This window comes from Plecotus auritus (genome assembly GCF_963455305.1).
Source record: "Plecotus auritus genome assembly, chromosome: 5".
In the NCBI taxonomy this organism is placed as follows: domain Eukaryota; kingdom Metazoa; phylum Chordata; class Mammalia; order Chiroptera; family Vespertilionidae; genus Plecotus; species Plecotus auritus.
This window is the reverse complement of record NC_137776.1, coordinates 40,433,855-40,446,463: the sequence shown is the minus strand read 5'-3', so window position 1 is coordinate 40,446,463 and position 12,609 is coordinate 40,433,855. Positions and strand designations below refer to the sequence as shown.

Genomic DNA, 12,609 nt, shown 5'->3' with positions numbered 1-12,609 from the left:
CACTTGCTTTTCATGTTTTTATTGCTATTTTTCTCTCTCTCCTTCCCTCCCTCCCTCCCTCCGTATATTGATAATGTCCTGACTGGTAAGAAAGAGGAAAAATTACATAAAAACAGAATAGATGTAGTTGTGTTTTTTTTATCATTAAATAAAGACATACAATAGATGTCTTTTCCATGTGATATGTGTATTCATTTTACTTCATTGATAGTGTCAAGTTACTATAAATGTAATTAGTACAACATTAATCAGTACGATAGGGTGTTGTTATTTTATTATCCATTAGAGATTATTAATTCGTGAGCTTTGAAAATAATTTGTTTTTTGTTTTATTTATTTATTTTAATTTTTGTTTGGTTTTGGTTTTGCGTTTGCTCTTAGACAGTTATGTTTAAGCCATATTCCTATCCTGGGGTATCTATAGATAAATAGAAAACTGGCCCATTGACATTACTCACTAGAAAGGCTGTCAATTACAACTAAAAATTAGTAAGATTAAATTTATAAGAATGCATACAGAATATAATGGATTCCGAATGGGCTACTATTTCTGTATAATTGATAAATAAATTCGAGTTCTTTTCTTGTGAAGTGTGAAAACAATAATCCTAGAAAAGTTATAAAACAAGTAGCAAGAAGATTCAGTACAGTGAATAGGATAAAATATTGAATATATAAAACAAGCAACTTTGCTATTACCATCCATAACCTGTTAGAAAGGATAATTGGAAATGTCCATAAAAGGATATGTTTCATAAATGAAAGCAAATGAATCAAATTATATAAAAATACACTGAAAGATCTAAAAAGGAAACTTGAATAAATTGAGAGATTATATTTCTACAAGTCTATTAGAGGGCAATGTTAAATAGAATAAAATGTTCATTAGTACTTTGAAATGATCTACAATGAGTTTATAATGAAAACTGCTATGTTATAAAGTCAAGTTATAAAAAGTATGCATAAAAAATACCATGGAAGAAAATATGCTCAATGTAGACCTTTATATATTGTTAGATGGTTATAGTTTTTTTATTTTTATGCTATTTTTGTTTTTTTTCTAAACACATGAATGTTTTTGTAATGTGAAAAATACAGACATTCACATTTTTTAAAAATAATTTAGATTAAAAGGTAAGATTTTTTTTATTTCCGTGTGTTGTGTTTGGCCTTATGCATGAAAGGAGGAGCTTTCTGTTTTTTTAATTTACATTCTTCTTTTTATTTTTAATTCATATGGTTTTAAATTTCCTTAGAAAGATGTGCGAGACATCCTCAATCCAATTCAGATTGTTGCTGCTTACCACCTTGGGCATGATATCACCAGTAAACGAAGTATAGAGGAATTCCCACCACTCCAGCCAATTCTTCAGCAGAAGAAAGAAAAAGACATAATTGAAAAAACAGTAGGAATATTTTCTTTTATTCAAAAATTGTGACATGTAACTAAAAATTGTTTTTTTAAGTATTACATAATTCTAGAAAAATGAACTAATCTTTTTAAAAATTGTATAAAACTTTTGTATAAAAAGAGATTTATGATATATCTGGTTTTTCATTTTCATTTTTATTTTTTATACTAGAGGCCCGGTGCACGAAATTTGTGCACGGGGGGGGGGGGGTGTCCCTCAGCCCAGCCTGCATCCTCTCCAATCTGGGACCTCTTGAGGGATGTCCAACTGCCCAGTGGGATCGGGCCTAAACAGGCAGTCAGACATCCCTCTCACAATCCAGGACTGCTGGTTCCCAATGGCTCACCTGCCTGCCTGCCTGATTGCCCCTAACCGCTTCTGCCAGCAAGTCTGATCACCCCTAACCACTTCACTACCAGCCTGATTGATGCCTAACTGCTCCCCTGCCAGCCCGATTGCCCCTAACTGCCCTCCCCTGCCAGCCTGGTCACCCCTAAATGCCCTCCCCTGCCAGCCTGGTTGCCCCTAACTGCCCTCCCTTGCCAGCCTGGTCGCCCCTAACTGCCCTCCCCTGCCGGCCTGGTTGCCCCTAACTGCCCTCCCCTGCAGGCCTGGTTCCCCCCAACTGCCCTCCCCTGCAGGCCTGGTAACCCCTAACTGCCCTCCCTTGCCAGCCTGGTCGCCCCCAACTGCCCTCACCTGCTGGCCCGGTCACCCCTAACTGCCCTCCCCTGCCGGCCTGGTCCCCCGCAACTGCCCTCCCCTGCCAGTCTGATCGCCCACAATTGCCCTCCTCTGCAGGCCTGGTCCCCCCAACTGCCTTCCTCTGTAGGCCTGGTCCCCCACAACTGCCCTCCCCTGCAGGCCTGGGCCCCCCCCCCAACTGTTCTCCCTTGCAGGCCTGGTCTCCCCCAACTGCCTTCCTCTGCCAGACTTGTCACCCCCAACTGCCCTCCTCTGCTGGCCATCTTGTGTCGGCCATCTTGTGTCCACATGGGTGCAGCCATCTTTGACCACATGGGGGCGGCCATCTTGTGTGTTGGAGTGATGGTCAATTTGCATATTAGTCTTTTATTAGATAGGATTTCCTTCAGGATATTGAACTGGATATTTTAAAATGTGCATGTAGTCATAGCAGTGGTTTCTCATCCTATATAATAAAAAGCTAATATGCAAATTGACTGGTGGAATGACCGGTTGTTATGACATGCACTGACCACCAGGGGTCAGACGCTCAACGTAGAAGCTGCCCCCTGGTGCTCAGTGCTCTCCCACAGCAGGAGCGCTGAGCAGTCGGACATTCCCCGAGGGCTCCCAGACTACGAGAGCTCTCCCCTCAACCCCAAGTGCACGACTTTCATGCACTGGGCCTCTAGTATACTACATAAAATGTTAGTTTTCTCTCTTGATGTCTTGCCAGGGAAGAAAGTATATTACTAGAGAGCACTCATAGTGGGAGTGAGTTGCGTTCATGAGCTGGTTATTCTGTGTCATCATGTGTGTTTAGTTTATCTTTCTCCTTTTCTGTTTCTTCTCTCTCATTTGTGTCTCCCTCTCACTCACCCATGATTCACTCATGTCTTGTTAGTCAAATTCCCTTGCTGAGTTTTATAGGCGTATGTATTTATGTTACACAATAGTTTCACTTTTAAAATTTAACTGTATGATTTCCAGTTCCATCCCAGCACTGACTACATTTTGGGATGGATCCTGCATTCTAACCAGTGAACTACTCTTTCCAGATTATCTCAAAATATATCAGATTCACTGACGGAGTGTTTATTTCTGGAAGTCCAGTTCATAACTTTTCTATCCAACAACACAAAGACATAGTCAACAGGATGTTTGGGGGTATGGTAAAAGCATTCATTAAAATGTTCGCTAATGACACACAGAATGTAAAAGATAAAAGGGACATGTTAAGGTCTAGTTCATTTCCTGTCCCAACAAAATTGCCCCTAAGTCACTTTGATATTTGAGCTTACAATCACCACTGTCTAGTCTACAATATTAGATTGAATAAAGATAATAACTTAAGAGCAAATTTTCTTTATACCCATATATAAAAATATTTCTGGAGGTTAGTTTTTTCAATCTTCTGTTTGACTTCACTTTTCAAAAGCAAGTACCTTTAAATGTGTTTTATTGTAAGTCCACAAGCCAAAACCTAAGCAGTCTGTAGTTATATTATAATAATTAACATTTTGACTCTTAGAACAACCTGTTTTATAACTAAAAGTGATAGAAAAAATCGTATTTACCTAATCATTTAGAGAAAGATTTACACTCTCCTTGTGCTCCCCCAGTATAGGCAGTCTGTGATCTGACATGCAATTTGACAATTCTCTAGTCCTTTGCCATTTCATGTACCTGGCTCCTTCTCTGAGTTTCTAGAGTTCTTTCTTTTCTGCATCTCATGGTTTTTCACCTTTGCCTCTCATTTTTCTTCTCCCCACCCCTCCCTGCTCTTCCCATGTTTTTTCTTTGTCTAGCTTTTTAAACTCGGGTCTTCCATGTACCTTATAGGTTCTCCTGGTCCTATTAAAATGCTCAGAGGTATGATACACTATCATTTACTTTTGCTCAATGTGTTCTTAAAGTGAAATTTCTAAATTTCTACAATCTGTTCTTTTCAACAAACATAAAATCGCTGCAAAATTCAGTGCCAGGCTCATATATAGTAAGTGGAATCAAAGCATCAGAAAATTGAGAGGAACCTGACAAAGAACATCTTGGCAGCATGGGTTTTAAATACTTACATAGATTACCACCAAAGTTTGGTTTAAAATTTTTTCTTACAACTATTATGAAAGAAAAAAATCCTTTTTCCCACCTAACAAATTAGGTTTTAAATATGCCTATTAGAAGAATTCAGTTCTTTTAGCCCAATAATTATTTTTCATTTAAACCTACTAATTAATTCTCATATTTAACTCAAAAATGATAAAAAAAGGAGTTATCTGATTTATTAATTTTATTCTCATGTATCATAGATATCTGTCTTTAAAAAAAAAACAGAAATATGCCTACTAACTGAACTAAATAAAATACTGTCATATTTTATTTCCAGATAAACTTTGCAAGGTTTTGTGCCCATGAAAATTGTTCTGCTGATTTACAAGTTTCTGGGAAAATTGGATTTTTGAAGTAAGTCTAGTTTACTCTTTGTTATTCATCAAGATGGGATAATGGGTGTGCATATGGGTTTCAAAGATAAAATGCCTAAGAACTAATACTTGGAGGTTAGCTGCATCTAAAGAACTAGAGAAGAACAAGATTAAACTGAGAGAGATTATCGCTTTTCGAAAGAACAAGAATATGTGAACACCAAGGCTTTATGAAGCATGTCTTAATCTTTTGTTGGTAACTAAAGAGATATTTTAGGATTTGACTGTGCCTTAAGTCATCATCATTAGAATTTTAGTTGTATTTTAGACATTTGTCAGTGCCTCTTACTAGAGTTTTGATGGCAAAATGAGCTAACCTTCACTACATGATGCTTAGTTTTGTGTCACTCAGAAAAATGATTACATAATTCAGACTGATGTATAAAACAAAGAAATTCCTAAATATATATGACACCTTTGAGAGGGAATAAACCATCTTGTTCTTCTAAATTCACAGAAGGGGCAACAGTCAGAAGAAAACTTATGCAATGTGCTTAGAATAGTAGCTAACATATAGAGAACACTAGATAAATGTCTATGGCTATTATTATTTTATTATGGGAAATAAACCATTATAATTTTGTCCTGTTAGATCCCCGATATTGAAATTATTTTGCATATCAGAGGGCAGACATGAAAATGAGGATCAGGGATAGAATGCACAGTGCAGGCTGAGGGATGACTATATGGGAAATGAAGGAGGAGAAGGAGGCATCGGTGACAGGACAGCAAAGTGGGAAATTATATTGGGAGGTAATCTATAAAGGCAGCAAGTTTAATGGGGGCATGTTGAATCTGGTGGGACTTCAGCTCCCCCGGATTACTGTGAAGTGCTCTACACATTCCTGACTTGTGAGAATGCTTGGGGGTGGAGAAGGTGAAATGTGCACTTCACAGAGAAAAGAACTAAAGATTAACACTTGGGGGGACAGTTTTATTTAAAGAGCTTAACAAAAATAAGGAGTCCCTGTAGGAGACCGAAGAGAACTAAGGAAAACTGAGTGCACTGTGAAATACCAATATAAAAAGAGGGACTTCATATTGTAAAATTTTGTAGAGAGATCAGAGAGCATAATGACTGAGAAAGCTCATGGGAGTTGGCATTTAAAATATGACTTGTGACTTGTGGAAAAAAACATCACTGGCAAATTGTAAGATGGAAATTTCAGTGCAATAGTGGCTGAATGACAGGGTAAGTGCTTTGGAAGAAAATAGACTGGGAACAAGTGGCTTTATCATGTTATTTAATCATGCAAAGGCAGGGAAAGAAAGAAATTGGAGAGAGAATTTTTCTTCTTAAATCCAGGGGGCAATTTTTGTACCTATTTGAACTCTTTGAAGCATTTGACAGCTTTTCACTTCCTCTTTTGAATGTCTTTTGCTTTAATTTCCATGATGACACCCTACTCCCTTCTCCTTTTCTAGCCTCTCCTTCTCAATCTCTCCTGTCTTTGGAGATATTTGATTTTGGCTCTGTTGATTCCCCAAATGGTTTTTTCACCCCCTTCTCACACTCCCATATTTTCCCTGGCTATCGTACCTACAGCTGTGACCTCACCTGGTCTGCCTACACTGCCAGTGCCCAAATCAGTATCTGAGTTCCACACCCACACATCCAGGTGTCTATTGGACATGTTCTCTGGAGCTCAATCTGCATTCTTCTCCCTTTCTTAACCCTACTATTCAATAAGTTAGTAAGTCCTATAATAACCACCTCGATGTTGTTGGGTTTTTTCCCCACATCATAATTCTCTGTCTCTACTACTATTGCTTCATGCCAAGCACTGAATATTCTACATAGCTCACAGGCTTTCCTGCTTTCTCAACTACTGGTCTCATATTTTAACATTATTTTAATCCTTCTACCATGATGTTTCCAGAGGGAGCTTTCTCATATACACCTCTGATAACAGTGCTTCACTGGGTCATTATAACCTAAACTCTAAACTCCTTAGTGTTCTTTCTCACCAACTCCCTATGACCTTTTTTCACTGATGGCAGACTACTTAGAGTTGGTTGGCCACACCATGCTCTCCCAAACTCTGAATAGTTTCACTTCTTGGTTTCACTTCTCCAACATATCTACTTGGTTAATTTTTATTTATCTTGCAAATCTCAGCTGTTTCCTAGGTGAAGTCCCTTTTGTCTCCAGGTACATAAACCTAAGTCCTCCTGTGCCCCCTAGTCCCACTGCACTTGCCACTCACTACCATTATTGTCTGTCTCCACACCATCCTGTAAGCTGCTTCAAGGCAGGTTCCTGTCTTTTCATCTTTGTGTTGATGTTGCCCAAAACAATGTCTGGAACACTGTCAGTGACTAATAGGTGTTTGCTGAGAATGGAACAAGGTTCTAAAAAACAAAACACCAGTATATAATGAGATCAACTCAGATGGAAGAGTTCGCTTTAGAAAGAAATTAAAATTGTCCTTATCTTGAGCTGAGCAGGTATGAAAAGATGCTTGACATTGATTAAGAAACTCAGTGTGGAAGGAAATAAAATATAGAGAATTCATGGATGGCCAGGATACAAAAAAGCAGGTTCATCTATGGAAAATGGAGGTCTTTAGGATAGATCTGGGAATATGAAAGGCATGGGGAAAGGCTCAAAATAGTGTTAGGATAAATGGGATAGAAAGTCAACTAGGAATGAGTAAAAAGGTTGACAAACAGTGTTGACTACCCTGCTGGGTAGGAACACATATGGCAGAGAATAAATTAATTCTTTTCACTTAAGCAATGCCAGTATAGCCTTGAGCATCCACAATTGAGGGCCAAGAAGCCCTAACCTATTTGATTAATAATTGGACTTTATACTTAATTATCCAGATTGGCTGTTCAGCTAGTCCAAAAACAGTGACTACTAACTACTTTGCATCCCAGCATGTAGTGTGGTGCCTTTGTTGATGTATTAGCTAAAAAATGTATAACCTTCCCATTCGTGTATTTATTTTCCTCCTAAAATGCTTAGTGTTCTTGGTGTTTTTGCTGCCATGGGCCTTTGATAAGTAGAGTTGTGTGTGGGAAAGCTTATCTCAGCTACAAATAAACAATGTTTTACTTTCTTAAATCAGAAACTCCCACTGTCACCTTGGTCATCTTTCATTGCAATCCCTCTGACCTATTAAAATTTGTACAAAAATTTACCAAGAATGCTTCTTTTCTGAATAATGAAAATACATCTTGAATTAAGAGACCAAATATTAATATAATTGAATTGTTATTTTTTATTCATTATATATTTTTTCACAATAAGCTATTACATTATCATTAATTTGAAATGATACTATATCTTAACATCTAAGTATCAAGCCCATTATAATTTTAAATGGCAGGCACCTGAGGGTACAGCCGTGTTTCTCGAGTTGTGGCCTTTGAGTCACATTTACGAGAATCATCTGGAATGCTTAATAGAAATGTAGGTTCCTAGACCCTCAGACCATCCGAATGAGAAGCGATGGGGACCAGGCCAGAAATGTTGTTTATTTAAGGGGCTCCAAGGGTTTCTTATTATACTAAGATCTGAGAACCAATGTGGTAGTGGGGGTTTCAGATTTGAAATCAAACAAACCTGATTCAAGTTCTGTATCTACCCTCTGCTAGCTGCAGAGAAGCCTTTTAAGCTCTATAGACCACTTTCCTCCTTGATAAGGAGGTAAAAGAGTCCCTACTCTGTGAAAGGTGTTTTAAAGATAAATAATGCAGTAATGCTGGCCCAAGTGCATAGCACAAAACCTGCTATGCATGAAACTTTCATAAAAGTTATTTTTGATAAATTATGGTTAGAATATTTATAGGTTATAATAAAGTTTTAGTTTGGCCATAAAATGGAATGTTGCCATTGAAGTCTAAACATTTTCTGTATATATACTAGTTATTTGTCCAGAGTTTGTCTCTTATGTCCCCAAAATGCTGCTGACTCTGACTAGGTCAGTAGTTTTCAGTTTTATGAGATTTATTTATTTTTTTAGTTTTATGAGATTTGAAGCGGCATGAATGCTGGTGTGAAATATAAGCCCTGCATCATTTGCATCAATTAGGAGAGTTCCAGGAGGTTTCTACTTTGGAAATAACTTATTTAAGAAATTCTCTTATGAAAACTCTTCTAATCAATTTTTTAGGCCTACAGTAAAAGATTCTGACAAACTGCTTTGCATTTTTAGTAAATTATACTCTATCAGACAGATAAATGCCTGTCTCACATAGGTGTCCTCTCTCCCTTCTCTGTAGTAGTAGGCAAATTGTGACCATATGTTCTGTGCATTCTCCTGCCCATAACTCTACTGGCACTAATGGTATTTATGTGCCCCAGAGCTACACACCCGCTTTAGGTAAATGCACTTACTCGGTAAAGAACGTGCGTGGCTGAAGACGGCAGTAATAGACTGCCAACAGCAAACTAAACAGTGCTTAGTGTTTTCATTAAGTTGAGGCTTTCTCCTGAATGACTAAACTCTCAGGAGAATAAATCATGTTCAAATGGACTTACCGACTGCAAAATGAAGATGAACAAATATGACTATCAAGATTACAAATATAACAGCTGGTGTTAGTCATCACAGAGGTATTTTGAAATGGAGTCTTGCATAGAGATTCTGACGTAAATGATAGTTCTCTTCTGTTCCTCAGCCACGCTTACGGCGCAAGTGAAACAATGGCTTTCCCATCCTTTAGGAATGCCTTTAACTGCAAGGAACAGAATATCTGAGCAATAGTGGCTTTTACATAAAGGCATTTAATTATTGTGGCAGGGTTAGTGAGCACCTACCAAAATCTGAACATTCCTGGTTATCTTTCCAGTTCTCTTGGCTTTTCCCTCACGGTCACTAGATGGCTGCAGCAGCACCAAGGTTCCCAGCAAGAAAAAAAGGGACAGGAGCAAAAGTCTGTGTCCTCAGGAAGGGCAGTGCCTGAGCAGACTTATTCTGATCAGCCAGACCTGTATCACATACTCACCCCTGGGCCCCTTGTGGCTGGAGGAGAATGGAGTCATTGTGATCAGATTAGTGCACTCATAATTCATTCCCTGAAGGTGAACTAGGGGCTTGTCATCAGCAGTATCAAGGGAATGCTGCCCAATGCTGGGTCTGTTAACAGCTAAAAAGGGCAATCTGTTGACTAGACAGCAGACAATTGTCAACATCAGCCACAATGCTGTTAGCCCCTGAAAGAGCTAGTCTAATAAGCGTGTCCATTTTTGAAATGGAGATAGTAGGAATATACAGAGTGAGCAAAAGTAGGCTTACAGGTGTTCGTATAGAAAAAGGCATGCAGGATATGACCGTTACAATCGCTTTATTAACTCAGTGTTTCATGTACTCACAACTGTAAGCCTACTGTTACCCACCCCTGTGTGTCTCACAGAGGTTGGGGAAGATGAATTGTATGCCTTGTACACGAAAACATGCTATTTCCTAGTTCAATCTTCTAATCCAGTGCAGCCTGCTGTACTCCTCTAGACTTCAATGAGTTTGCCTTCATTCAGTAAAATCTTCTTAAATGTTGGGTAACTGATGTATTCCAGTAAACAAGAATTTTCCAGTATTTTTCCCCTTGAAGTCAGTAGTAAAATTTAAAGAAAAGTTATCTTTACTTGGACCTGCAAGCCACCTGCAGCAGGCTACGTGTTGTCAAATAAGTGACTCATGCATCTTGACACAGGTACATATCAGCTTACATTATACTTTATCCAACCATCTAAAAAAAAAAAAGTTAGCCAGGACTGCACTAATTTGTGTTATCTAGGCAAAGTAGATTCATTATACTAAGACTTGGGGAGCATTTCTTGCAAAATAAAACAATGTCATTCATTCAAGAAAAACATAGTGCGTTGGTGCTAAAATACATCATTTTTCTATCTTTCCTCTCTCACTTATTAAGTTGTGATTCTGTATGTACACAGTACCTTGATTTGTTTAAATTCCATGGATTCTAGGCTGTTTTGTAAATTTCAAGTCTGCATTATGCATGTTTTAATGAAAAATGAACTCTGATTTCTGGGGAGAGCTCTGGTGCAGCCTTGTCGCACTTCCAGATGTGCACCTGGTCCTTTATTATTATGTCTCCCGTACAAAGCTGGTGGCTATCATTCCGACGGCACCTTGTCAACGAATCAAGATACAATACGATGTATATTTTAACAAAAAGAGTAGAATCATAATTATGATTGTGTGACAAAATAGCTTAAAAACGGAAACTAAACCAGGAGTCTGGCTGCTGAAATGTGAACATTGTGTTTCTCTTTAATTTGCTGTTGTCTGGGAACCTGGCTGTTTATGCAATGCTTTCACCTTCTGTTGCTTGTCTAAGTGCCAACTCCTTTCCCAAAGGTGTTCAGTGACTAATGCTTTGGTTACATGCCAGAATATTTTACAAATGTCTATTTCTAGGCAGCTCTTCTTCAAGTCTTAATTAAACTTTAATGTCAAGCTGAAGTTCACTTTTAGAACGTCTTAGGCTCCTTCCGTTGTAACGTGATGAGAGATCGGTGGGGGGAATGCAGGATGGCCATGTTCCTGCGCATTTCTTCTCTGCCAGTTAACACAGTGCCACCAAGCAGATGCGTGCTTATGTAACACGGTTTACAACACAGGAATGGGTGAATCACAGCTGTTCTCTAAAACACACCATCACTGAGTCAAATTGTTCCACCCTGAAAAGGTTTAGAATGACTGCTTTGTTAGTCCTTGCACATCCTTCCTACAACATCCAGCTTCTCAGACCCAGGGGTCCGGAGCTGGAGAGGCTGCATATGGGCACGTGCTTCACTCCTTTCCCCTTGATGTCTCCAGTACCAGCCAAGGAGCTGTGAGGCCTAGAGAGTAATTTTCTCTAATTCTGTATCCCAGCCTGTTTGAAATGAGCCTCTGTGGTTGTCAGAAGAACACAGAATAGATTTTAAATACAGTAATATTATTTTGTATGCTTATTTTGAAACTAATTCTACTTATCCATCAGATTGCTCTATGGCAGAAGCTGGCAAACTTTTTCCATAAAGGGACAGGTAGTGACTGTTTTAGGCTTTGTGGGACAGAGATCTCTCTCAGCTACTCAACTCTGCTGGCATCCGTCGTGTAAAAGCGGCCACAGATGAACGGGCATGGCTGCGTTCCATGAAGCCGCTATTTACAAAACCAGGCAGAGGTCTGAACTGGGCCTTCTGGCAGCAGTGTTTGAACCTCTACTCTATAGTATGCTTGCTTTTTATATGAGAGTTCTGTAGTATATCTTTATTTTTGGTTACTTAAATATGGTTCCTTATGGTATATTTTGTTATTTAAATACAGTTAGTTAGTTTAATTTAAGCTGGTTGCTAAAATAAACCAAGATGTAGCATTTTAAGGAATTAATTCTGGGTTACGAAACCATAAGGGTCTGCTCTTAGATAGAGAGACCCAACAAAATTACATAGATATGTTCACCAAGAGACTAGAATAGAGCTAAACTAGAAAATGCCAGATAGTTGAATGGATAAATACAATGTGAATGGGTAAGTAAAATGTTGTATATTTACAAAGTGGAGTATATATATACACCAATGAGAATAAACAATTCACAAGTCAATGTAGATTAATTTTACAAACAAAATTTTAAGTAAAGAAGTCCTGATTATTTAAATTTTGAGTAAAGAAAAATTACATAGTTTATGAATTCACTGATATGAAATAGAAAAGTGGGTAAAGCCAGTCTGTATTGGTAAAAGCAAGGTAGTCAGTGGGGGAAGTAACTGGAGGGAAGTGCTGATTTCTATGGTGCTGATAATACCTTTCTTTTGATCTGGGTGCTGGTTTCATATGTGTATTTAGTTTGTAAAAATTAATTGGGCTGCACAGTTGGAATATGTGCATTTTGCTCTATGTATGTTCTACCTTGATAAGTAAGTTTAAAACAGGAAAAAAATCAAGATAAGAGGGGAAGACCTTTACTAGTAGATATTAAGTAAACAGTTCGATTTCTTAGAGTTATACTGAAGGTATAAAAGTGGAGAAATGTGCCCCAAATTATAATTTTGTTTTCATTCTGAAGTTCAT

General features: G+C 38.2%; 1 protein-coding gene across 1 annotated transcript in view; it reads left to right on the top strand.

The window, feature by feature from the left end:
* Positions 1-12,609, top strand: part of ITGA4 (integrin subunit alpha 4) — a 90,438-nt gene that overhangs the window by 61,293 nt on the left and 16,536 nt on the right. The window contains exons 16-17 of the mRNA XM_080670799.1: positions 1,257-1,406; positions 4,483-4,559. Coding sequence (XP_080526925.1) covers positions 1,257-1,406; positions 4,483-4,559 — 227 coding nt within the window. The remainder of the gene's footprint in view (positions 1-1,256; positions 1,407-4,482; positions 4,560-12,609) is intronic.